This window comes from Colletotrichum siamense (assembly GCF_013390195.1).
Source record: "Colletotrichum siamense strain Cg363 chromosome Unknown KSG_Cg363_contig09, whole genome shotgun sequence".
NCBI lineage: Eukaryota > Fungi > Ascomycota > Sordariomycetes > Glomerellales > Glomerellaceae > Colletotrichum > Colletotrichum siamense.
In genome coordinates, this window is record NW_023501022.1 from 276,118 (window position 1) to 303,671 (window position 27,554).

Sequence of the window (27,554 nt, forward strand, 5' to 3'; positions counted from 1 at the left end):
CTTTTTCTCTTCTTTACACAACTAAATTGGAGATGACGAGCACGCTTTCTTCGCACATCAGCTCTTCCGCTTCGGCGGGTGCATGATGAAATGTCCTGGCACCATCACCACCTTTTCAGGGACAATTTGAAATAATCTGATCCAATCCATGGTTGTGCTTCTTTCTTCAAACTCTTTTCATTGCGCCGGTCGGCCATCCTCTCCCCAACGCACAAGTGTGCTCAGGGATTCAAAACTAAATATGCTGCGTACGTGTTGGAAGCTGTTAGGTAGTCCAAGTGCGTTAGGTAGTTTGTCCATAGGCAAACCATGCCTGCGACAATGTATTGCGGCACTGTGGCTGTTCCTGTCGACTGCTTGCTGACCAAAACTGAGTACGTGATGGAATTTTCCATCAATATTCCCAACGGCTGGTTTTGTGCCTTGCGTCCGTGGATGACCTCAATGTTGGTTCTGCATGCTGCCCACAGCTACCTACGCAAGCTTGCCTCGTATACCGCTGCCGTATGGAGACGGGCCAACGCCGTATGACGGATCGCATCATTCGGACCCTAGACTGAACCCGATCCGCCGAACACAGGAATATCGAGAATTGGCTGTATTCGTAGGTAGGAAGCGCAACTGCCGAGCCCTGGGGCTATCTTAGTTCCCGACAATCCCATGACGCGAATTGTATGGGCCCTGTGCAATTACCTTGTCTGTCTCTGATTGCGCTCCTATGCTATCTGGTGGCCTTGGGCTGCTGGTAGACAACGCGTAGAGATAGGCCGCTTAAGGAACCTCAACAACCTTCACAAAATACGCACACCCATGTGGGAATCACAAAGAAGTTGAAAGTTTATAACCGTGTAAAGATTGCTGCTGCTCATTTTTCATGCCCGTTGTTTTTGCCATGTCATCGATTTCCATTTTTCAATGCTACATGCCAAAGCCCTGCTGCGACATTAGGACCAGTAGGACGTAAAAAAAGAAGACCCAACCCGATGACTCCGAATGCAGCCGCCTAAGGACCGAGATCGAGATGTAGTCGTCTACTTGGTCTCCTCCTCCTCGCCCATCAGAGCGTTCCTCTTCGCCACCGCTCTCTCCTGCTTGCGCTCGCGGGCAGCCTTGGTCTTCGCACGCTTGGCATCCATCTCGTCCTTGAGAGCCTTCTCGCGGGCCTTCTCGGCCTTGGCACGGTGAATCTATTGCAAACAAAGATGTTAGCACACATCCCTTCCGTCCACGCATAGTCGTGGTCTCGGTTATGAAGGGTCCGGGTGTTGTAACTTACGTGCTCAACGAGAGCACGCTTGTGCTTGAAGGTGTTACCCTTGCTGGCGTGGTAGAGCTCGTGGTAGAGGTGCTTGTCGATCTTGCCGGAGGCACGGTACTTGACGAGGAGACGGCGGAGAACACGGAGGCGGCGCATCCAGAGGACTTGGCTTCATCGAGAGTCAGCACAGAATCTCCACGTAAGGGCATGCAGCCGTGGTGTAACTGAGATGAGAGTCTCCTCGCCAGGACAAATGTCGTGTGACGAGGAAACTCCTTCACAACAGGCTATCCCACAGATCGCTTGCCGGGAGTATTGGTGTCGACGAACCTGGGCATACGAGCCTCGGCGGTACCCTTGCGCTTACCGAAGCCACGGTGGCGACCGATGCGGCGGGCAAGGTTCAGCTCACGAGCACGGGATCTCGAGTGCATGGTGACGGGCTTGCGGATGATGAGGCCATCGGCGATGAGCTTGCGGACGGTCTGGCGGGAGTTGGCGTTGGAGATCTCGCTGACCTCGTTGGGGTCGAGCCAGATCTTGCGCTCACCGCAGCCGATGACCGACGCGGCGAGGCGCTTCTGAGTTCGCAAGTTGACCCTGGAGAGAAGCAGTCGCAATCAGCCCTTGTCCCCGATACATCAAGACATTGTGGGAGGAAAAAGTGTTCATCCTCCTTCGATTCCATCCAAGTGCCGGTCGTCGTGTGTTCGGTTCGTTTCGACTCCGCCAATCCCCGACGCCACAACGGCCGGGAATTGGCGTTGCCGGGACACAGGACGACGGGAATCTCACTAGAATCGGTGTTGCAGAGCGTTGCTAGGTGCGGTCGTGATAACTTACATCTTGAATGTTGTCCTAGTCGATGGTCGTACCTACCGGGGGAGTCGAGGTGTTGGAAAATTGAGAGGGGTTGACACTCGAATATTTCTCTGGAGGAAAGTCAGAAAGCGGTGCGGATTCGAGTGGGGCCACTGAGCCAGCTACTCAGGATTAAGCGAGGGCTCCGAATGAATCATGCCATCACGTGATACGCCAACACAGCAAAAATGCAGGTACGTACCGCAGTGTGCAACAACCGCTCTCACCTCGCTGCGCTGGAGACTGTGCCTGTGCCTGTGCCTGTGCCTGTGCCTGGCTGGGGTGGACGGCCACATCTTTTTGTAGTGCCAACAACAGCCTTATCTACCGTACCTACCTCGCGGAGGATCGACGCTCTCTTCTTCTTCAAGGTACGGATACCAATTCAGGAATCCTCCCCAATTCTTCCATACCTCATCTTCGCACCGCGCTTTGCGCACACCTTTCACTCCCAGAATTGCAAGTAACTGTCATGGCATGAAGTGAATTGTAACTTTTCCACATTTACCATCCATCCTGTATGCTAACCCTGCCTACTTGCCAAACACATCCTCGCCAACGTCAACCTTGCCCACACTCCATATCTCCTTTTCATCTTCAACCTCGTCATTGGACAGACCCAGGCCTCCCTGGCCTCCCTCTGCTTCCCTCCTTTCCCGTACTTGCGCTCCGAGCCTCAGGGTGACACGTTTGAAGTAGTCCTGCATGCTCCTCTTGGTGTTGGGTGGCAGATTCGCACCATCCACAAATTTGTCAAAGACCTTGCTTTCGTCGTCCGCAACGTTGAAGAGAGCAACGAAAGCGGCTTCCGCAGCCAACTTGACGGGAATAACCGGGTCTCTAACGCTGGCAAACACGGGGCCAGCAAGCAACCCCACGTGCGGGCGAACCATATCCATGTTGGTACGGCTCATTGTGCGAACGATAACCAATGCCAACCGCCGAGAGTCCACGGAACCACCTGGCTGGATGATGTTTGCCAGGGCCTCAAAGATCTTCTTATTCGAATCAAAAGTCTTGACCGATTCTGACAATAGGTATTTACCAGTGGCCAGGATGACGTTGTCCGCGATGTAAGGCTGCATAGCTTGCGTTAGCATCTTATGACCGTACTGCAAGCACCATTTACTTACGTATTTGCTCGACATGCCCTGGCAAAGGAGATCGGGCAGTTCGTCCGCCAAGGAGCTTTCCAGGAGGCTCTGCGGTGATTCAACCAACACCGCGTTGAGGGCGAGAGCCGATGAGTGACTCCAATGACTGGTAACCACCCGGTTCTTCAGCAGCCCGTTCGCAGCCTCCTCGGGCACGTTCTTGATGAGTGCTCCGAGCAGCTTGGCATTGGTGATTGTCATCGCATCATCTCTCTCATCAGTATCCATATCAATGAGACCCAGGACAGCAGCGCGTGAGGTCTCGCCCATATTGGCACCAGCCTTGCTGATGACTTCGTAGAGCGCGCTGAGCATGGCGGTTCTGACACCTGGGTCCGCAGTCTTGGACCCAGTCACCAATTCGGCAATGAGCGGATCGATTCGCGGCGTGTATTTGATGAGCGTACCCAAGGCCTTGGCTGCGCGAGCTCGGAGAACCTCGCTGGAAGTGTCTGCAAGCGACTTGGCAAATGTACGTTGCAGCTGGGGCAAGAATGGCTTCAGCGCTGTAGGCATCTTCTCCAAAAGGTTATTTAGGGTCAACAGGATCGCAGATTTGACATCTGTAGATCTCTCAGATACGACACGAATCAAGGGACCCGTGATCTGTGTGACAAACGGCTTCAGGGAAGCCTCGCTGGTCCGGTCCACAATGTCAGAAATGGCCAGAGCTGCCTGTGTCCTTTGCTCTGGGGTGCCGTTCATGAGACCCTGCAAGAATATCGGTAGGATGGCGTTGATGCCCTTCGGAAGCTCAAAGCCTGGCAAGTTGGCGCCAGCAACGCCAACTTGTTGAAGAGCTTGTCGGGTTGAGGTGACGAGACTCTCCATTTCCTCTTTCCTGAGTTTCTTGGTGAATTCGCTGAGCGCGGCCCAAGCTCCCTTGAGTACATTTTGGTCTCTGTCATCGAACGAGATGAGGAGGGACCGTACAATATCTTGGTTGTAACGTGAGTAGTCCACGTCGGCAGACGCGAAGAACTTGGCCAAATGACGTGTGGTAGTAGCACGTCTGCGATGATCGTCGTGCTTGGTAAGCTGAAGCAGGACGTTCATTACCGTGTTCAAACCATCGTACTCATCAATGGACAGAATCACTGTGTCGAAAGAGTTTTCGAGGTCCTCTCTCAAAGCCTCGTCTTGGCAGTTGATAATGTTGTCCATCAAAGAGTTGATAATGTTCGGCAGACGGCGGTTCATGGCAGCACCAGCGACCCGAGACAGAGAAGCAAGGGCCTTGGCGTTGAACGCTGAAATGGGAGGAGTGATGAGGGTAGGGATAAGGTTCGGGAGAATGATATTGGAACGGGTGGTTTCTGTAAGGAGGGTGAGCAGCGCCTGCAATGCGTTGTCGGCGTTTTCCTCGGAGCGCAGCAGGTTGAGCAGGTATGGAAGAACTTGGTCCACAGCCTTCTTGCCCAGGATCTGCTGCAGGGAGTCGAAGGCCTCTGCGGCGGCTTCTCTGACATCTCCATCCGAATCGGTGAGGGCCGTCCTGACAACGGAGATAAGTGTCTTTTCGTGATCTTCCAGAGCCTCTTCAGAGGCTGAAGAGATAAGCTCCTTGAGGGCAAGACAGATACCTTGCTTCGCATCTGTATCCGTCGATGTCTGCAGGCCCTCCTCCAGAGTTGGCAGTAAAGTAGAGAGGACGCCATCACCCGCCTTGCGAATCAATTCGCCGAGAGCATTACTGGCAATAACCTTGTGCTCCATGTTGGAGCTTCCAAGGCGGCGGATAATGAGCTGGGTAAGAGTTGGCACAAGTTCCTTGAGGATGCGGGGGCTCGACACCAAGGCCTTCCAGACGCTGATTGCGGCGGAACGGACAGCGTTAGCCGTATCGCATCGGCACACGTAGAGAGCAGAAAGGATCTTGTTTCTCTTCTCCTCTCCGAGTGCCTCGCGGAGGGAAGCGCCAGCCTCCTTGGCACTCTCCTCATCCTCCTCGTCATCCTCAGTCTTGCCACTGATGCCTGTCAGGTTGAAGAGCAGGTCACCAACAAGCTCGACGGAGCTGAGACGAATGCGGTAACTATCGTCGGCCAAGCCACGTTCAAGCTCAGGAAGAAGTAGGTCGACGGCACGTACGGCGAAGTTCTTGACGAGCAGACGGCCGGCCCGAAGAGCGGTCTCACGAATTGACTCGACATCATCGGCAAGACCTGACAAAATGGGAGGAATAATTCTACCCAAGTAGTTTGCAAAGCTGTTGCCGAAGCAGACGGGAAGGAAAATGAAGAGGGACATGAATCCTTCGCGAACAGCAGATTTCGATGACTCGACGTTCTGCAAGATGGTAGGGAGTGTCTCTTCCAATCTGGTGGTACCCAAGCCGGCGAGAACCTCGCTGAGAGCCTGGGCAGAGCCGAGACGATCGCCAGCACCATTGTCTGCCTTGAGAGTTTGCATAAGGCCAGGAATAAGATCCGGCAAAGCATCTTCACCCAGCTTCTCAACTAGAGAACCCAGCGCTCGGGAAGCCGTAGCACGGGTAGTCGGCACCGGATCGACGATAGCAAGCTTAAGTCCTGCAACAAGGACTGGCAAATGAGAGACCAAATCCTTTCGCTCCGTAAGATGGGCAAGACTGCCAATGACTTGTGCAGCCTTGCGTTTGGTGTTGGAACGGTCGCCAAGGCCGCGTTGGAGAATTCGTGTAACCAGGGCAAGAGAAGGGGCGTCAAGATAGTGAACAAATTGGACCTTGATCAAAGAATCCAGAGCCTCGTCAGTGTACTTTGTCGGGTCACTGAGCGCCTTCAGGAGAATGTCGACGAGGCTCTTGATCTCAGGGTTGTTGATAACCTCGCCGAATCTCTTCAAGCTTTTGTTGGCTGCGGAACGGACTTCCTTATGACTGTCATTGAGAACTCCTGTGAGAGGAGGAATGATATCGGGAAGACTTTGGGCTAGCTGGTGGGGGTCAAGGTAGGCCATAGCCCCCAGCAGGTCGCAGGCACCCTTCTTACTACGCCATTGCTGGTCGTCTAAGCCATCCAGAAGTGTAGGCAGGATCTTCTTCACACCATAGGAGCTGAGCTGGCCAAAGCATGCCTTGGCTGCAGCCAGACAAGAGTCGCGAACGTTGGCGTTTGCATCGCCAAATCCAGTGAGAAGCTGGGGTACGATCTGAATGACATAGGGCTCGAAAAGGCGACCGAGAATAGTGGAGAGCAGCTCGTACGCGAGGAGGGCGGCTTCTCTTTGATTCGCCTCCTTCTTGTTCTCGATGGCTCCTCTCAGCGTCATCATTATGCGCTGTTCCTTCAGAGATGAAATTCCACGACCCTGAACCAGGCCGGCCAGACCGTATGCTGCGCCGCGTTGCTCGGCGTACTTCTTGGAAGTCAGCAACGTTTCAAGGACCTGCTGGAAGTACTTCGACGATTTGTCGCCATAAGCCTGCACCAGTGGCGGCAAGCACTCCGCAATGGCGTATTGAACGGTCTCCGATGGCGTGCTGAGGGTTGACAGAAGTCGTTCGATGACGACGGGGAGCTTTGAGTCTCCCAGTTTCAAATGCCGAGCAAGAGCACCGTACATGATGATGACAGCTTCATTGACACGGTCAGAAGCCTCCGTGTTCTTATCTGGGCCTTCCAAGGTGCGCTCAAACACCTTCATCAATTTTTCAACCATGCCCTTGCCATGAATGTCAATGGCGCGGATGGCTGCGTCGAGCATCTCACTACGGACGTTCGCGTTCTGGTCGCCTAGTGGCCCCCTTTCAATGAGAAATTCGAAGTACGGGTCCAGTTGTTGTTTGTCCATGTGTGGCGCAAGCTCCTTGAAAGCGGATCCTATACCGTGTCGTGATTCCCAGGGATCGGCGAGATTGGTCTTCTTGGGCATACCGTAGGCATCCAGCTCGGGGACTCGTGGTTTCGCGAGCTCAACATACGAAGATTTGAGAGCATCCAAGATCGACTCGAGGGTAGCCTTGTGTGAATTACAGGCCTCCGCAAGTGAACGGGCAGCTGCCCTCCTCAGTTGGCCATCAATGCTGTACAGGTAGGGTAGCATCTTGGCAGGAACTTCAGGGGACAGGCTGAAGTTGCTTTCCTCCCAGATCTCCCGACCAAGCTCGACATTTTCCTCCACATCATCATGACATGCTAGCCAGATTTCGTCGGAGAAGTCAAGATCGCTCATGTCGACTTCTGCACTAATTGCCTGCAATACTGTAGTCCGGACGCTTATCTGAGGGACGATAGTTCCCTTAGCCAGCACCGCAATCTCTTCCGGGGTCATGTTGGGTGCAACGCAACGGCACATGTCAGCAAAACAGTCTTTGACAATCTTGTAATGCTGCGTGTACTGTTGCATGGAAGATATGAGGGAAGACAGGACCTGGATACGAGGAGTTGCAGGGTCCTCACAGGTGATGGTGTGGAAAGAAAGGAATTCAATGGCGAGGACAAGCTGAGCATCACGGTCATCAGCCGATGGGCCGAAACCTCCGCTTTCCAGGACGGTGAAGACCAGCGATAGAGCGTATACAAGCGAGACAGTATCGAAGGGTCGTTGCTCACCAGCAAATCGCAAACGGTAGAGTACCCTGGTGACGAGCTCATCCACAGGCTCCTGTTTGTAATCTTCGGGTAGCGAAGTGACGCCCCGGGCGCGCAACGTCGCAACTCCAACAAAAGATTTCATCGGACCAAGACGGCTGGTGGTTCGCTCAGAGCAGGCCAGGTAAGCCAGAGACGCAGCGTCCCCGGTGAGAAGACTGGATCCAGCGTCGATGACGTCTAGGAGGGCCTTTACTGCCGGGCCCATCCAGTGGCTGGCTTCAGTGGGTGGACCAGTAGCGAGGCTTTGAACGATACCAACACCGCGCAACAAACGGGCTTCGAGTTGGCGAACTGATTTGCGGATTTCTGCCTCCTTGTGCAGTTGAGCCTTCACCTTGGCCGTCTCCTCTGCTGTGAGCTTCTTTTGCTGCCCCTTTTTCTGGTCCAGCTGGGCCCTGAGTTCCGCCTCCCACTTTAGGATGTCATAATCTTTGTTGTTCTTATCGGGAACAGCTGTCTGGGCCTTCTTTGCGAGAACGTCCACGAAGGCGGTGCCCTCGGGGGTTCTGAAGATAGCAGCCTCCACGGGCCCAACGTTTCGCAATTCTTCCGGCTCCAGGTCTTGCTGTATAATTTGAACGATACGGCTGGTCATTGTTTCTGGGGCAACAAAAGCCAGTTCCGCAGCGGCATTACAGGCAGCCCTCTTGACGACATCGGACTTTTGCTCGATCGAAGTGCTTTCTGTGATTTCTTTTATGAGGCTGTCTTCAAACCTGCGTGCCAAGTCTCCAGGATCCCGTTCTACGCGGAGGCAGAGGTCAATCCAACTAGAGCGAGGAACGAGGTCTTGCCGAGCAAGAACGAGTAGGGAGCAAAGCTGTTGATCAATTGTTGCTCGCACAGCTTCTTGTTGGCTTTCTTCCACATTCTTTGGGTTGATGCAAATGGTGCGTAAAACTTGGTGTAGGCTGCTGTTCTCGGTCTTGGACAATGCTGCTGCGCTGTCCTTGTCTGCCGTCTCTAAGCTGTCGATCCAGCGCCAGATGCCATGTATAACAGCCTGAGAGACCAAAGCTGGACGACTGGCATAGACGCGAGACAAGCTGTCCGTGGCGACCTGTCTGGCCTTGGGAGTTGCCCCGGATGAGGAGATGGCGAAAATGAAGGCCTCTGCCCAGGCAATCGAGACGGGTTTGGTGGTCTCCTCACTCAAATGCTCTGACGCGGCCGACAAAGCACGGGAGAACCAGATAAGCTCGTCCTCCACGGTAATCTTGCCATAGATGCGAGGATTGAGCAGGAAGGAAGGTTTGGGCTCAAGAGCAAGAACCTGGTTCGCAATAGAAATCTTTGACAATAATGACTTGACAGTAGCAGTCACATTGCTTTGCTGAGACCAGGAGGTGAGGGTGGTGACAATGAAGGCACCTACTGTTAAGTTGTTTTGAGCGGCAACGAGGGGATTAGCAACTACCTCATTGTAGGTGTCCAAAAGTTTCGGTAGGACAGCCTCAGCAAACTTGACGACGGCAGGGGAAATATCACCCGAGCTTGTAGCAGCGTTGAAGATCTCACCGACCCGAAGCAGCCAAATGCGACGAGATGTAAACTTCTTGTCAGAAATGCCTTTGATGCACGCATCCACGATTGGTTTGGCAACTTCTGTGTCATTTCCAAGCAAGAATCCTGTAGATCTAGCCAGAGCAGAAGCCTCGACGGCAAGAGCAGCCTCGTTTCCCTCTTTTGCAGAGACGACTGCCAAAGCGGCGGCAATTTTGTCCGCAATAGTATTGGAGAGAGGAATGGCCTCGAGCATCTCACAGTGCAGAATTCTGTGGTCTGCGGATGCTAATTTCCCGCCTTTGACGGGACCAACAATCTCTTCCGAGACCTTCTCCAGGGCCTTATCATCCCGACTTGCAGCAGCCAGTGCCTTGAAGGCCTTAACAGCGCCGTTCCGAGTGTTGACATTGCTGGATTTGACATTGGAGAGGATAGGCTTCAGCAGGCTTCCCAAAAGGATCTGCGAAAGGTCGAAATCCTTGTGAAGAGCGCGAATCAGGGGGATGATGACATCGCTGAGAACGATTTCAGGCGCACGCAGCAATCCCTTTTCCAGAGATGGAATAACCTCCTTGGCAAGATCTTCCAGGGTTACAAAGTCAAGGAAGAAGTCATTGAGCCCAGATGCGATATGCTGGGGAACAGAAGTCCGTGAGCCAATGATCTCTCTGGTATAAAAGGTGAAGTACTGCGACTTCTGGGTCTCTAGGACCGACTTGACTGCGGGGATTCGAGAGCTCACGCCGGCGATGACGCCAAGTAGCGGGGCATTTTTCATGGAAGGCTGCGCCGACTTGGTCGTCAGTAGCTGAACAGCGTCCTTGAGAGCCTTGTCTGGGTTCTCATGAGCAGAGAAGAGTTTGCGAAAGCCTCTCCGAATCACGATGATGGCGGAATGGGTCATGCCACCTTTGGCAGCTGGCTGGAGACACTTGTCCAAAACGTCGACATAGCTTTGGAGGATCTGAGAAGCCAGCTTGTCCCAGTTGGAAGTTTTGGCGAGATGCTGCATGAGCAAGCTGCACCACTCGACAAGAACGAATGCATTACTGGAGGCGATTCCAGGCTTTTGAGACTCGGCGCGCAAAGCAGCAACGAAAGCGGAGAGTACGTCGAAGTCGAGACCTTTGGAAAGAAGAGCGGAGAGACATCTCTGTACGGCGAGTCGAGAGGGTCGGTCGGCGTAGAAAGCGTGTGTCCAGAAGAGCAACTGTACGAGTCTGCGAACCAATGGCGGGTCAAGTTCTGCAACAGATGGCAATGGGTCAGCTGGAAGGATCAATGGGGGCGCCGAGGAGGCGGTTCACCTGTATTTGATATCTTGTCCTCGACAGTTCTCAGATGAGCTATCCTGACATTGGTGGAAGACGAGGTCAGGGCCGTTCTCGTGGCAGGGAAATCGAGAGGGGCGGGGGCAGAGCCGGAGCCATTGACGACGACTTCAGTCATTTCGGCGGGATTGGGAGCGGACAGAAGATATCATTGGGGGCAAGCCGGCCAGCGATATGGTCGGCGAGCAGGTAGGTTTCGGAGACTTGTGGCACCGACGGAAGTGAGGATAGGCGCAGATGCAGTGGTGTTGAATGACGGACGGAGAAGAAATTGAGTACTGTCGCCGTTGGTGCCAAAATGCGAGGCAGATTTCGATGGTGTGGTTGAGGCTGCTCGAGGCAGTGGGCACGCACGGCAAGGCAAGGCAAAGCCTGAGATACACCTCAGTACAGCGCGCTCCTCCTGTCTTGGCGGCGTAGGTAGCTCCAACTCAGTGGACACACAGCACCCATGCCCCAGTCGGATGTGGGCAGAATCCGGCTCTAGGGTTGTGCACCGTGGTCTGGGCCTGGCACCTTAGGTAGGGAGGTACCTTCCCTCACCTAAGGTACCTACCTACCTTAGGTAGGTACCGTAGCCCGGTAGATTGGCGGGGTTGTGCTTCTTGATAGGGAAGGCGGTCAAGTCATGGTCAACTTTTCCACCGCGGGGCACTCGTCGGCATCAGGTGGGCGTGGATGCACGGATTAGTTATGGTGAAGCGCAGGTGTGCAAGGAGAAATTCCTTTACATGTCTTGATTTAAGGTGTCTACGAATTGTGTAACTCATAGTGAAGTTGTGCTAATATCTTCGTACGTTAAATGAGGATCCAGGTTTAAGCATTGGTTGAATAGCAGGCCAATTGACCGGTACAAAGGGGAACTAGGGAAAAAAAAAAAAAAAAAAAAAAAAAGGGCCCGACGTGCGAGCTTCGCCGGTGACTCAATGCCAAACGGGAGGGAAGGTGCTAATGGGCGACGTGAAAGACCTCTCGCTCTAGATAGGCTTTCTCTTCTCCTACCTTGGCGCTAATTCTTCGGGCCAGAGGTAAGGTAGGTAGCCAACACCCAATTTGAACGTCGATTGCACCTTCAGCAGCACTTTGTCGTCCACATCCACATCCACATCCACTTCTAAAAATCACATCCACAGTGTCCAATTAGACTCAAACGCCGGGCAATACCACCCGCCTGTTGCTGAGGTCCAGGTCCTGCCTCAAGTCCATCCTCCGTCCCTTGCCTCGAGAGCCAGCCATACAGGCACCCTGTCGCCCCCATTCCGCCGCAAAAATACTTTCTATTTGCCTGTCGCCCAACATGCACAACATCCATGACCTGGCATAGGTAATCGAGCCCGTTTTCACAAACGCAGAAGCAAAAATATTCATTACCCTTGGCAGCCGAGCCCACTACTGACATCACTCTGCCACGCTCACGCTCGCACCCTCATCCTCATCATCACAACTCACCACACATCTCACCCTCATGCCCGCACAGCACTTCTCTCTGCACTCTGCGGATACACAACCTTACCTTGCCTTCAGGCACTTCACCTGAAGCTTGTGGCCATCAAACTCGCCTCCGTGTCCACTTGTATCGTTAAGGTATCTTCCTTGCCTGGCTACCACACTTGGCTTTAAAAAATAAAAATAAAAGGGTAAAACATTGTCATCCACTGCCTCATTCCACCCAACATCTACTACCTCTTCTCACTCACTCGTTTACTCGTTTACTCACTGACCCAATTCGCTCAGGCCTTGGCTCCCTGAGCCCACCAGCACATCTCTTCCGCGGACAGCAAAAAGCGGCATTTCTGTTTGCCCCACGCCTGTCCTCACTTCTTGCTTCTCGGCTCGGCTCCTCATTCTGTCGCTCCCGATCAACTTAGGCCCGGCTTGGGTCTTTTTGGAAAAACCCCGAGCCTGACTTGCCCTGCAACACGTCTTGCCTATCTGCCTGTCCTCGTCGCCCTGATCTCATCTACTCCGATCGAGCGCGAATCCAGTCTTTATTTTCAATCCTGAAGTCTACCCTTCCACGCGACCAGCCATGGCTGGCGCCAAGAAAAAGAAGAAGGCCGCTGTCAACCCGGCTAGAGGTTTCGCCACCACCTCCGTTGCTTCATCCAAGGCTCGCACCGAACCCGCTGGGGGCTCTGATAATGCCGCCAACGGCCGGGCCGCCAATGCCGCATCTAATGCTGCCACAGCCCAAGATGCTTCTGCTGCATCTCAGTCTACTCCCCCGGGTGACCAGTCGGCCCAGAAGACCTTGAGCCCGGAAGAATATGAAAAGCAGCTTGAAGAAGATGAATTGCAGTTGCTTGTTGACAAATACGCTCAGAAGACCAAGAGGGATGCTCAGCGTCAGCGCACACGGCTTGAAACTGATCGGCGACTTCTCAGAAGCCAGGCCGACTCCATCAATTCTAGGAAGTGGTTGCCCCAAGAGCTTATGGATCAGATCTTGGACCTCATCCAAGCCGAAAGCCGTTTTGCTTCTTCTAGCGTGTCCACGGAAAGTGCTGCCAGCGGCAAGATGCTGCCGGAGGAAGATATGACCATCAAGCTCTGGACCCTACAACAGACCCTCGGCAGCGTCGGCTTTCCAGAAGATCGCGTCCAGTCCGTCATGCGTTATATCTTGGACATTGCTCCCAATATACCTGCTATCGCCAGAGACAGTTTGTGGGGACTGGAAGAAGCCCTTGACTGGCTGGCTAGAGAATGCCCAACCGACGAGTTACCCGACTACGATGGTCGGGGAAGACATGGCAACAAGCCTTTGGGTGAATGAGGAACCCAAAGCTCACAATCTCGATGGAAATCAAGCTAACAGGAATTTTCAGATACGCCTGCTGAAAGCCCTCTGCCTTCGGGTGCAACTACACCTAGAGTATTGGAGCCAGACAGTCGCCAGAAACCTGCCCTAACATCCAAGAAAGGGGCTCAAGTGGCTCAGAAGAAGAGGGTTGCGGTGACGTGCGACAGCGACATCGAACCTGACGACCTAGTACCTGCCTACCTCGAAACAAAGGCCAAGCTGTTCGAAATTGAACGGAACCAGCAAGGAAGAAAGCGGCAGAAGAACAGTAAGGGCAGCGGGAACGAGGACGATGAGAAGAAGGTCAAGCTTCGTGCGAAACTTGACAGAATTGAAAAGGACGTATTGTTTGACAAATTTCCGGCTGAGCAGCAATGGAAGGCTCAAAAGATCGTCCTGGAGAGAGAGCTTGCAGAGGCGAGAAAACAAAATGCACAGGAAGAAGATGCGAAGGAGCCTGGAACGGACACCGAGCAGCCTGCTGTGTCATCTGACGGAGACGTCAACGATGAGGCCACCCGCATCGCGGCCGAAATTCTCGCCGAGGGAGGCAGCGACGATGACGGCGACGGCGCTCTTGCTGACCTTTTTGCCAACCTGCCTGTGACTGAGGTCGATGCCACTGGGAAGTCAAGTACCGTGGTCAACGGCGCAGACGGCGTGAAGATTACGATCCGGGATTTTGGAAAATGGACTGGCGTCACCCCCATGAGGGCCCTCGAGGAAGCTTGCAGAGCCAGGTGTGTATTCCGGGACATGCTTCGAAGGCTACAACAAGCTAACAGAATTACAGGGACGCCTCGGTAAAGATTACGTACCGACTTATTTCGGAGGTACCTTTTGCCAACCGTCACTCTGTTTCCGTGTCCTGGGCCAAACCCCAGGGCTCCCTCCCGCAATCTCAGGACGATAGCGTAGAGACCATCGCTTACCCGACGAGCTTCAACTTCAGCATGAAATCAATTGCCACACCGGACAACAAGCAGTCAGAGGCCTTCATTGCAACCTGGGCACTGTTTCACATTTTTGGCACGTCGTCCAAGGAGGAGAAGGTCGGCATGAGACTTCCTGCTGTCTGGCGTGAGCTATGGGATGAGCTCGCCGACACCAGGAAGAGCCTCCTAGACTCCAAGGACCGAGACGCTATCCGGGAGCTAAGAAGTCTTGTGCGCCAAAGGCAAGATCAGGAACTTGAAGACGGAGTCATCATCCAAGGCGCTTTCAAGGGCCGGGGCGCTGGTAGAAGTGGGAATGACAACAGAGATGAAGCTGGCCTGGAGGCAGCCAAGCGCCTCTCTGGTGGCCCAGAGTACTACCAGAACATTTGGTCTCGGAAGAGCAGCACCCCCAGATATCAGGCCATGCTCCAGTCTCGCATGCAGCTTCCCATGTGGAACTTCAAGCAGCAGGTCACCGACGCCGTCGACAGAGAGCAAGTGGTCATCATTTGCGGCGAGACGGGCTGTGGAAAAAGTACGCAGACGCCAGCGTTCCTGCTGGAGCACCAACTATCCCAGGGCAAACCATGCAAGATTTACTGCACCGAGCCACGTCGTATCTCGGCCATCTCGTTGGCCAAGCGCGTCAGCGAGGAGCTAGGAGAAAACCGAGGTGATGTGGGAACAAACAGGTCCCTGGTTGGCTATTCCATTCGACTGGAGGCGAACACGTCTCGAGAGACACGCCTGGTGTATGCGACCACTGGCATAGTCATGCGTATGCTGGAAGGCTCAAATGACTTGCGAGAGGTTACCCACCTCGTGCTCGATGAAGTCCACGAGAGGTCTATCGATAGCGATTTCTTGTTGATCATCCTCAAGAAGCTCCTGTTGAGGCGAAAGGATTTGAAGGTGGTTCTGATGTCGGCTACAGTCGACGCGGAGCGCTTCTCCAAATATCTCGGTGGAGCACCAGTATTGACTGTGCCAGGTCGAACATTTCCCGTGCAGGTCCGCTACTTGGAGGATGCCATCGAGACGACCGGCTACATGGTTGGGCAGACCAACCAGGAAAAGATGATCGACCTAGACGACGACATGGTAGATGTAGACACCGAGACGCCCAAGTCTACGTCTGGGGCCGACCTCTCAGCCTATTCCGCAAAGACAAGGTCAACTCTCGCCCAGATGGACGAGTACCGGATCGACTTCGACCTTATCGTGCAGCTCATCGCCAAAGTAGCATCTGACACGGAGTATACAGCGTACAGCAAAGCTATTCTGGTTTTCCTGCCCGGTATCGCCGAGATTAGAACTTTGAACGACCTCCTATCCGGCGACCCCTCGTTCGCCTCCAACTGGTTGATCTACCCTCTTCATTCAACCATTGCAACCGAAGATCAAGAAGCTGCCTTTCTTGTCCCTCCTCCTGGGTTTCGCAAGGTTGTCCTCGCCACCAACATCGCTGAAACTGGCATTACAATCCCAGACGTTACCTGCGTCATCGATACCGGCAAGCATCGTGAGATGAGATTCGACGAGAGAAGACAGCTCTCGCGGCTCATCGACACCTTCATCTCCCGAGCGAACGCCAAGCAGCGACGTGGCAGAGCCGGTCGAGTCCAGGAGGGACTCTGCTTCCACCTTTTCACGAAGCACAGGCACGACTCGCTCATGAGCGACCAGCAAACACCAGAAATGCTTCGACTATCACTCCAAGACCTCGCCATCCGCGTCAAGATTTGCAAGATCGGCGGCATCGAGGAGACGCTGAGCGAGGCTCTGGACCCTCCGTCAGCCAAAAACATCCGCCGTGCCGTGGACGCACTCATTGATGTGCGAGCCTTGACCCCCGCAGAGGACCTGACTCCGCTCGGTCACCAGCTCGCGCGACTTCCTCTCGACGTGTTTCTGGGAAAGCTAATTCTTATGGGCGCCATCTTCAAGTGCCTGGACATGGCCATTACCGTGGCGGCTATTCTATCCTCGAAGACGCCTTTCTCGGCGCCATTTGGCCAGCGGGCGCAGGCAGATATTGTGAGAATGGGATTCCGCAGAGGCGACTCGGATCTCTTGACCATATATAACGCCTACCTTGCCTGGAAGCGAGTCTGCCAGTCGACGAGTGCGTCTGGTGGCAAAGACTACCAGTTCTGTCGCAAGAATTTTCTTAGCCAGCAAACACTTGCAAACATTGAAGATCTGAAAGGCCAACTCCTGGTTTCGGTCGCAGACTCTGGGTTCTTGCAGCTGACAGACGACGAGAGAAGGGCACTGAACCGACTGCGGTACGGAGCAAACTCGCGGGGCCGACGCCATCAGAACTTCTTTGATGTCCCCCAGAGAGTCAATAACAACAGCGAAAACGACGCTATCACAACAGCGGTCATTGCTTGGAGTTTCTACCCCAAACTTCTGGTACGTGACAACCCAGGCAGTCGAGGCCTGCGAAATGTTGGCAACAACCAATCCATCAGTCTGCATCCATCATCAGTCAACAAAGGCCATAATGAGATCAAGTGGATGTCGTACTACCACATAATGCAGTCAAAGAGGTAGGGCCCCTTTCTCCAAATAGCTCGATGAGCATAGACTAACAAGTTCAAACAGTGTCTACCACGCGCATGAAACCACAGCAGCTGATCCCTTTGCCATTGCTCTCCTTTGTGGTGATGTAAGAGCTGATGTGAGTCGCCTCCCTGCAGTACCTCCTGTGATTATATCTAATCTAACCTGAGTAGATGTTTTCTGGTGTGCTTGTCCTGGATGGCAATCGCTGTAGATTTGCCCTTCCTGACTGGAAGACCATGCTCGTCGTCAAAGTCCTGCGCACACGGCTTCGGGAGCTCCTCACACGTTCATTTAAGCAACCAGGAAAGTTGCCAACTGCCCAACATGAGCGCTGGCTGGCCATTTGGCAAAAGATATTCTTACAAGACGCGAACAAGGACAACAACGGTAACACCCCCGTGACCAAGGCATAGTATGCACATTGGTAGGTGGTGCCTCGAAAATCCACAACGCTAGACCGGTGAGAAAGTCTCTGTGGATACAGGACAGGTTACTTAATGAGATGGGTAGCTGGAGAGGCACAAGGATTGGAAGGTGCTGGCATGTGTCTGCCCCCAAATGATGTATGGGCAGCTAGATACTGTTAGCTGTCAACGTGTTGTGGGATCAAGGAATGAGAATTACGCACGAGGTAGAAAGGCCCTTGCCATAAAGCTCTTTTCCTCTCAAAGGAGAGGCTCATGATTGGCATCATGTCACAGCCGATAGACCTCATAGACCAAGTGGTAGAGATACAATGCAAGAATCATAACAATTACACTCTGCGTTGGCCGTCCCTTGGTGAGCAGCTGCAATATATAAGCTAAAGACAGCAGATGGCTGGTATACACCGGGCACTAGGCCCCGGTGTCATGAATTCAGCAAGGCAGGGAGGCTACCGTGCGCCCAAATGCAACAAGAGAGTTACATACCCATTCCGTCGGACGCCGTAAGTATTAGTGCTGGCCTTCCCCAGCCTGCCCGTTACCGTTCCTCCCCTCGCCATCTTCTTTGGTCGCATTAGATCCCAGTATCATTGCCTTGAAGTCGGCGTTGCTCTTCATTGGTTTCCGTGTCTCTCCCTCTCCAACACTAGCACCGTTCACCTTGGTATCAGACTGCTGCTGCGGCTTTCCATTCCCACCTGCGCCTCCCACAGCCACCGCTTTCGGAAGAAATCCCAATCCTCGTTTTGCACCACCCTTGCCCAGAACCGGACGCCTGACAGTCGTGGACGGCGGAATCAAGGTCGCTCCAGTGGTTTTAGAGGTGGAAGGCTTGTCGCTCTGCTTCTTCCCCCCTGTACCATAAACGATCTTGTCAGTGCGAATCTCCCCTTTGGATTGCTTCAACTCTTCGACGGTTCCCGTTCGCAATCTACGGTCATCCAGGATGTAACCGTCAAGTTGAAGGGCAGCGCGGCCCGCGCTGGCCGCGTCCTCGAACTCGATCTTGGCACCGCCGTGGCTGGGCTGTAAAACGAGACTCTTGAAGCCCCCGACTTTTTGCTCAACAATTTCCTTGATACGTGCGTCATTGACCGTGTCGGGGATGTCGAGGAGGGCAATCGTCCGCGAGGCAATCTCAGCTCGGTTGGGGCCAACTTGACGTGAGTCACCGTTGCTGTCCGTCATAGTCTCGTCCCCTTCGCTGTCCCGGCTTGGTGCGGGGGATGCGTCCTCTTTTGAGGCAATTGCCGTCCTCTTGAAGTTGCTGGGTGTCGAAATTTGCACGGACATGATGCTGTTGCGTAGCTTGGCTTTGTCCAACTCGGACGCAGCAGCCTCAGCTTGCGCCTTGGTCTCCATCTCGACGTAAGCCACACCGTGGGCCTTGCCACCCTTGTTCCTCGGGATGTTGGTGCGCTTGACAGTACCATACTTGGAAAACACTTTTTCAATGTCCTCCTCGATGGCTGCCGGGTCAAGGCCAGTGATGTGGAGTTCACGACCCTCTTCAACAGCGCCTTCACGCTTCTTTGCCCGCGAGGGATCAGAGTACATCGCCACCAATTTGAACCTGCCATCGAGAAGAGTGCCATTCATTTCAGTCGCTTTGGCAGAGGCGGCTCGGTCGCGAAACGTCACATAACAGAATCTTCGGCGGACGTTGCCTTTTAGGCTGGGCATTCTGATGCTCAAGATTTCGCCGCAGTCCTGGAAGAGCTTGCTGAGATACGTTTTGTCCGCGGTAGGGGGGTAGTTCGTGACATACAGCGTCAAATCAGTGCCAGGCTCGACGCTGATCTGGGCTGTGCCAAAGTACTTCCCGTCTCTGAGAAGTGCCGATTGCGCCTCCTCCGGTGTCCTGAACTCTACCATGACGGTCTGGGTGTTGTCTTGAGGGTCAATAGCGGGATCCGTGACTTCGACGATGTGGCCATACTCTTTGAAATACTGCCGTATTTTGGTTTTTGTGGTTTCACTTGGAAGTCTGCTAACCAGGACCGACGTGTTCTCCCGATCTCTCTTCAGACTCTGCTGCTGCTTCAGCGCCGTAGCCTCTGCCTCGGCGGCATCGTTCTTGGGTCTCTTGTTCGCCGTCGCGTCGACAGTCTCAGTCTCGTCGTCTCGCTTTCTCTTGGAGCTAGAGGACGAATCGTCATCTGCCGATTGGGCTGCGTGAGCAGCCTGTTGTTCCTGCGCCTGGGCGGCCGCATAGTATTCCGCCGCTTGTGCGGCCTCTCTCTCTCTCCGCTTCGCAACCTCCTTGCGCGTTTCGTAAACGGTATCGATAGCGTTGCGTACCGTGCTAGGCAGCTCGTAGTCGTTGCAATGCTGCACATACACGTCAATGACTCTTTCGGGCCAGTCCAGAGTCTTTCTCTTTATTGCCCTGCCGAGCACCGCCGTAGCCACAGATGGCACTCGCAGACCTATCGCAGCCGTCGAAGGGGTCGGGCTGCGATCCTTGCCACTGGAAGCAAATACCATCATTTCCCAGAGGTAGTAGTTCAACCAAAAGTCGTAGCTATCAGCGTACAGCTGCTTTTCAGCCAGCTTGTGCCAGAGACCTCTCGCCTCATCCAAATTGCGCTTCTTCTCAGTCAGATATTGGATGTAAATCCGCTCCAAACGGAAGTTGGGATCGCCTCTGTAGCTATCGCCATATCGGTTCTTGGCTTGGTCGACGAATTCGAGGGCGGCACGCAAGCCCATGTCGGCTACATCAACGTCCTCGTCGGTTGCGTTGAGATCCATGGCTTTTCGTTTGAGGAAACCACACCACGCAGCATACATGTCAAGGAGAGCGGCCATGCCATTCTTATAGAGCTCGGGGTTGCTGGTGGCCTTGTGCTTGATTTGTTCGATCTCGTTGAAAGGCAGTCTGGCATCTTCTGCAGTCAAAATGTACCGGGACCAAATGGTACCAGACCAAGGGCAATGGTCCACGGCTCGCCGTAAGACGTCAACCATGCCCTGAGGCGACTGAGCGTAAGTGCCAGATGTGGAGAGAAATCGAACGTACTCGTTCCAGATGGTGTCGTCAAAAGCGAAAACCCCTGTCAAAGCTCTTGCGTAGAGGCCTCTGCAAAGGTCACCAGTAGCCTCGGCATGTTTGTTGCTTCTCTTGCTCTGATTACATTCCCACTCCAGATATTCTTTCATCAGAGCGCGGTAGACGTCTTCCTTTCCCTCTTGGCGAGCCTGTCTGAGCTTCAGCTCGAACATGTCGCGATCCTCGGTGAGCTTCTTAGCCTCCTGTGACTTGGCGGTGACAGCTTGCATGGTCTCCTCCCAGGCAACTTTGTTATAGGTGGAAAGGAACTCGGAAAAGGCTTGCGCAGTATCGTCGCGGGTGACGTGAGGAACTTGGAGGCGATCGGTATAGAGGAAGGTAATGCGCCGGATGCCCTCAGCGGTGCGTGTGCCGGCAAGCATGGCGCGTTCAAGAGAGATCCATTGATTCCACAGCTCATGGCTGTCGTTGATGCGATACTGGATGGATTCGTAACCTTGCTGCCAAAGGCTGAGGGCGGCGTTTAGAGAGAAGAGCTCGCGGCCCATAAGGCGTTCCTCGTCGGTCCATCCGGATTCGGGGGTCTGACTGTCAACGTACAGGGACCAAAAGTATTCGCAGTATGCGCGCCAAACCCTGACGCTGTTGGGCTCTGCTTCGATGGCGAGCTTGAACAATTCGATTACGTGAACGCGCTTTTCCAGGTCGTTGGCATGTCTCCTGTTCTCAGCGACGTAGTCCACCCATTTGTCCTCCCCTACCGGCAGGGTCGCCATCTTGCTGCAATCGGGCGGCCGTCAACAGACGAACCATGGGAGACGCGGCGATGGCAATCTGAACTTGTAGGTTGCCTATTGCTTCCTTGTTTCCCGTCGGCTTGGGGGCTTAATTGAAGCAAGCTGCGTGCGTGACGAAGGGCAGGTGTCGAACAGAGTCGCGATCGGGTCGGTGGGTAGGTGGGTGCAACGCGGAGTGATGATCGGAAGGTTTCCGTCGAGGGCGACAATGTTCAGGAGAAGGTGACGGCGATGCGACAGGTCAATGAAGCAATACCAGATGCGGTATTGACTTGTTGACTCGACCAGACGCACCGTTGATGGATTCGCGGTAAGGCAGGGGGAAGGGATTGCCGGGGGGGAAAAGTGGCCAGCAGAAATTTGGTTTGCGCCAGAGTGGTACGGACGCAAGGCGGTTGATACTTGGACCAACCTAAACACCACAGGGCCCGGTCGCGGTAGATGCTGCACGGCAGGTGACGGGGTCAAAGGAGGAAAGGTACCTGACGGAACTGCAGGAGTAAGAAGCCCTTTAGGCGCTTGGGGCAGTGAGTGGAAAGGTGGTGAAGGTTGGGAAGGCAGCCTTCTTGGCCCCAAGAAGCAATCCGTTTGTCGATCCTCAGGCCCTTATTTTCCCTTTCTCTCTGATTCCCTTTTTTTTTTTTTTTTTTTTTTTTTTTAAATTCTCGTCAGGCGCCCGGTGAGGTCAGGAGGTAGGCAGGTAGTGCGAGGCTCCCGTCTCAGCAGATGGACCGGGCCTGTAGGTAGGCTGAAGGTATGGGGCGGGTTATCGACGCCAGTGCCAGTATCTGGGCGTTCGGTGCGGTACCGTACGGCATCTGCAGCTGTACGAATAAGGATGGGAGCCGACCTAGCAGACTTCGTGGGGCGGACAGGCTCAGAAGATGCAAAACCTGCTTGAGGCTAGGCGGTTGAATCCACCGTCGATGCTAGAGGGATTGGATTGGGGCCTCAGGCGGCATCGGGCTTTACACGGTGCGTATCCTTAAGCCCGATACGGTCCATACCTAGGTCCAGACGTGCGCGTTTTCGGCGTTGGAGGGTCCAGCGTACCAAAGGTTCCATTGGTTGGTGGATTTCAGTCCATGGAGAACCTTGAGGCAAGGTGCCTTACTAAGATAGGTATCTACTCTGTACCTGCCTACGCTTTTGATTTGTTCCCCAGGTAGGGTATTCTACCCACGCAGTACAGCCTACCTGTGGGGTTTCCAAAGCGGTATTCCACAAAACGAAGCTCAACCGACTGACTCTCCTTACCTCATGCGTACGTAAAATATCGCCTACAAGTGAAGTATGGAATGCCCGCTGCACCAGGAATCTAGAAGGGGAATTAGCCAGGTAGTCGATAATGTCTCTGCGTTGGAGGGCATCCGTCCTCGACAACATGCGCGCTGTAAAGCATTTGCAGTATACAGAACCCCTAAGGTAATCTGGCGGATGACATCGTACCTTAAAGTAGGCATTCAGAAGCCTTGGTGGCTGAACTCTATCTTGTTTGTCTTAGCTGGTACCTCAGATTGGGCAAGACAACCATCGCGTCTACGTCTGCACCAGCGCCGTTCAACATGTTCGTTCTATATCCATCCAATTCTATAAGAACAAGACACAACTCAGTCCCTCATGTATTCGCACGTGAAATCATCCAACTCCATTGCATGGATGCTTCTCCCTCTGCCGTATCCATCCCCTTTTGTTGCCCGCATACCACTCGGGGGAAAAGGAGACGGAGGGGGGGGAACTGACGCAGCCGGCTATAATTGGTAACGCGAGAGATCTCCAGCGCTAGCTCTCTCTGCGACATGAGGTCATTGGTTTATCGCCGAACCGTCTTCTCTAAACACAGCATCGTCCGACCGCACTGTGCATCTCCTCCTGCTTTGCCTACCTTAGAGGTAGTTGTGTAGGTAGGTATCTTGATGAAGCTAGTCATGCTCCTCCGCATTCACTGACACTGGCAAGTCGTACCTACCTCTGACCGGTTTGCCTTATGTAAGCTGCCGACCCGGATGAGTGAATGCCCCGGAACTAGCTCCGGCTCCAAACCAGGACCCTCAACCTAACTGAGTTAACGGGGGGTAAGATGAATGGAAGGAATGCTTCACAATGTCGTCCATCATTGCCAGCTTTCCGACGCAAGACGTTTCTCCTCTTTCAACAACTTCTAGGCTATTTTTTTCATTTCACTACATTCATTTTTGTTGCGCACAAGCACACACTCGTCCCCAAGATATGAGCTGGAAAGTCTTCTGGCTCAGACAAAAAATTGAAGTCAGTGAAAGAAGAGGCTGAGACAGCATGCTCGGGCACCTATAGTAGGCTAGATATATTGGTGTGCATTGCAGCGTGATAAAGACTGTCTATTGCATGAGAGCAAAATCATCCAGGTGATTTTTCCCCAGAGTGTTTCCGATAACGCAAATAGAATAAGGTAGGAAATCGAAAGTCTCCAGATGTGTGTGCTTCGTCCAGAGCTCGGGCGTTGCGGAGCAAGTGCGGCTCTTCGATCCGGCTGGCCCCGCCGCTCCGAACAATGGACTCCGGTCTTCGGGTCTACACCGGCCCAGGATCGACTTGACACGGAACCTACAGGGAAGCACATTTCATATGTTGCCTTGTCTAGACAGCAAGTCAAGCACTGCTTGGGGGAGCATTTGAATTGCAGATGTGCCAGGTCGGCATGCCTGAAATTCTGTGTTCTCCCGGCCCGACAGAGGTTTGCAAAAGACTCTTCGTGCCTATTCCAACAGACCGCAGTGGCCTGTGAGTCGTCGAGCTCGGACGCAAACTTGCAAGTAAGGACTCTCCGTTTAAGCAATTGTTTGTTGTGAGGCGCTTGTTCTTCAGAAAATTTTCCGCGGTCATCAGCAGGAAACGCGTTGCATAACGAATTAAATTGACCGAGCGGCTCAGCCATCAAACTCGAGACAGAAATGGGGGCAGCCCCATGGTGATGGACATGGTATAGGGCTCAAAGGCTGGCGGCCGTTGCAGGTGTCGCTAATCAGCCCTGCCAACCTCCTCAGTGCCCCAGTCTGATGTTGCACTGGCTCCAGCACCTTCATGCGCCGGGGATGCTGGCATCGGACAGCGCGTCCGCATTCCGCAATACTGCACTGCAGTATCCGTACAGGCATAGGCATACGTTCGCGTCGAGTTTTCAAGCTTGCGCGCAAGCACACAGCAAGCCGGCTGATCTAGCTAATCCATGCGTACTTGGTGTGTGACGAAGCACGATACTGATGGAAGCCCGAAGCGAGTCCATGACGGCTACTGACTACCGACGAGGGAACATGCATGAAGCCGCCTGTGGTCTACTTAAGAAGCGGCAGTTGGAAATTCGAAAGCTCAAATGGTCAGGTACAGAGGGATCCGGGCAGCAAACGCTGCGACAAAAGGTTGAAGTAGGCTCGAAATGATTAGTCGGGAAGACACACGCACACCACTGTCGGCTTGCAGGAGTACGAGAAGCATTTCGCATTTAGATACGAGACCACCAAGTTTATCGGACGACGAGTGCGTGCAGGCCGACTCAAGGTGCAGCCCATTCACGCACCGAGCAGAGGGCAAAAAGGGGTTTGCGATTGGCCTCAAGGTACGGAGGTGCCGTTCAAAAGTTTTAACCAAGGCGCTAAAAACGCTACCTAGCAGAGGTAGGGGTAGCGGTAGGGGTTAAGGCTAGGAGCCCTAAGAGCAGTTTTAGTACTATATTAATAGCGAGGAAAATATAAATTTTAGCTATAAGATTTACTAGTATTATAGCCCTCTTTATATTTATTACTACTTTCTAGTTTAATAATCTCTTAAATATACTATAAGATCTTCTTAATTTAAGTTTAAAAACGTTTTAGTTTAAGCTTTTTTTAATATATTTCTTAAACTTATATAGCTTTAGTATAGCTTTTAAGAGCGTTTAACTAAGTTATATATCGCTTTATCTAAAGCTAATAAAGCTTTATAAAATTAAAGTTAAGAGAGTTACTTAGCTAGAGAAGTTTATTAATATTATTAACTTTAAAAGTTTTTTAATTAAACTAATAGTTATAAAATAATACTTTATTTTCTTATATAATAATATCTTAGCTATAGTAGTAAGTATAAAAGAATAGCTTAAGTAGTAAGATCTCTTTTTAATATTAATACTAATTAATACTACTTTTAAACTTATATATTAGTTTACTATTTTTTTTATTTTATTACTAAGCTAAATAAAGCCTAAATTTATTATATAATCTTAAATATATAAAGAAGGTAATAAACTCCTATTTAGCTTTTTTAATAAGTTTTAGCTTAATATTTAGAGTAATAACTTCTTTATATTATAAGCTATACCTATTATTAATATCTAAGTGGTGCTATAGACCTAGGAGAATTCTGCCCTTAGTAACTACATTCGCTTAACTACTACCTTATACCTATTTTTCCTCTATTTAAAAGGCTTCCTAGAACCCTCCCCTCTTTAGTTTAGATTCCTATAATTAAAGTACCTCTAAGTTAAATAAACTAAAGGCTAGCCCCTTATATATCTAAGCTTAATTTAAACGCTTACTTTACTAATTATATAGAGCAATAGATAATAGGTAGAAAATAGAGCTAACTAAGCTAGAAGTAGCTAGCTTAAAACTAATATTAGTAAATAAAGAGGTATTTAAAGCAATCTATATAGCTATTAATAAGCTTAATAACTAGCTTAATAACTTAATAATCTTATAGTAGATTAATAATAAGCTAGCTATAGATCTAATATAAATAATAGTAGCTAATAATATATTAATATTAGTAATACTAAACCCTATAGTAACTCTATTAGTACTACTACTAATACTACTACTACTCTTTAAACTAGATATTACTTAGGAAATAAGTAATATTTAGCGCTTAAAGCCCCTCCCTAACCCCCCTAAGTTTAGGGGAAGTTATAATAAGTATACTATATAAGTATAATAGATATATAATAAAATTAGAATAGATTAAACTTTCTACTTAAATAACTAAGAAGCATAATATTTTATTAACTTCTATTTAAAACCTAAAGTATAACTAGTAGTTATAGCTTTTTATAGCTTAAGAAGTAATAATAGCTTATTTAAGCTAAACGCCTTTTTAGTATACCTAAACTATACTTATAGTAACCTAAATATAGAAAGTAAAGCCTTTAGAAAACTATTAGAGCTTAAGATAAAATATAATAAAACTTTTACTTTATTCCTTCTCTACTTTAAATATGTTATTATAGAGATAAGTAGTATAACTTAACTAGATAGTATTTAGATTAATTACTTATATAAAGTACTATTATATAAGCTCCTTAATTATCTAGTTAACTACCTAACCTTCTATAAGTATACTAAGTATATAAGCTTTATATAGAATATTATATAGAAATTAGAGGGATTATACTACGTTTATAACGTTTTACGCTAGCCTAAGACCTTTAGAATAAAGTTATTACCTCTAAAAGTAGATATAGATAGAGATATTAAGATAATAAGTTTAATATATACTTTATATAAAAGAATAAGTAAAAACTTTAATAAGGAAATATATTATTATTTTAAGTATAATTAAGTTAGCTACTTATAGAAGGACTACTAAAAGACTAAGAGGTTAAGGGATAACTTTAGAGTAGTAAAAGCTATTAAGGAAATAATATATTTAGATTTAGAAAAGATTAAAAAAAAAGAAAATACTTCTAACTTAAGAAATAAGTAATCTTAATATAAAATTAAGTATTAAGGATAATAGAGGAAGAGTAAGCTAATTAAAAATAGTTCTAATTAAAATATAGTATAAGTAAGCTTTCTATAATATTAGTAGTTAGAATTAATAAAAATACTCTTATTAACGCTTTAATAAACTATAGCTATAATATCTATATAATAATAGACTACTAATATACCTACTACTTCTATTTACTATATATTAACTACTAAGTATAATAATTATAAAGCTTTACTAATAATTTAGCTTAAACTATTATAAAAAGAGTAGCTATATTATACTTTAAAATTAAGGGCTATATATAGTAACTTTTTACTTATATAATAAGAAGGTTAAATACTAACCTCTTTTTAGGGAAATTATAGATAGAATAAAATAATATTATTTATAATATAATAGAGAAGTATATATTCTATAGGAAAGTAGGGGTTATAGTTACTTTATAGGGATAAGAAGAGCTTTAAAAAGTGAGGGAAATCTAAGAAGCTTACTAATTAAATACTACTTTATTTATAATAATCTATTAAAAAGTTAGTAGGAATAAGCTATTTAAAGTAGTAATAAAGATATAAGCTATAAGCTTAAAAGATATTAAAAAAGCG

The 27,554-nt window shown here is 50.7% G+C and overlaps 3 protein-coding genes across 3 annotated transcripts; 1 reads left to right on the forward strand and 2 right to left on the reverse strand.

Annotated features, from left to right (window-relative positions):
- Positions 1-1,031: 1,031 nt before the first annotated feature.
- GCN1 (eIF-2-alpha kinase activator GCN1) lies at positions 1,032-10,805 on the reverse strand (the record flags this gene model as incomplete). The annotated part of the gene is made up of 6 exons (XM_036644710.1): positions 1,032-1,187; positions 1,277-1,427; positions 1,589-1,858; positions 2,657-3,198; positions 3,253-10,601; positions 10,664-10,805. 6 exons carry the CDS (start codon positions 10,803-10,805, stop codon positions 1,032-1,034), a joined length of 8,610 nt encoding a protein of 2,869 aa, XP_036489480.1.
- A 1,911-nt stretch (positions 10,806-12,716) lies between these two features.
- DHX29 (ATP-dependent RNA helicase DHX29) lies at positions 12,717-17,412 on the forward strand (the record flags this gene model as incomplete). Its single annotated transcript, XM_036644711.1, has 5 exons — positions 12,717-13,455; positions 13,516-14,230; positions 14,284-16,983; positions 17,039-17,114; positions 17,170-17,412. The coding sequence occupies 5 exons, from the start codon at positions 12,717-12,719 to the stop codon at positions 17,410-17,412; spliced, it is 4,473 nt and encodes a 1,490-aa protein (XP_036489479.1).
- Positions 17,413-17,934: 522 nt separating this feature from the next.
- On the reverse strand, positions 17,935-21,213 carry CGCS363_v012863 (putative RNA-binding protein; the record flags this gene model as incomplete). Its single annotated transcript, XM_036644712.1, has 1 exon — positions 17,935-21,213. The coding sequence occupies one exon, from the start codon at positions 21,211-21,213 to the stop codon at positions 17,935-17,937; it is 3,279 nt and encodes a 1,092-aa protein (XP_036489478.1).
- Positions 21,214-27,554: the final 6,341 nt, after the last annotated feature.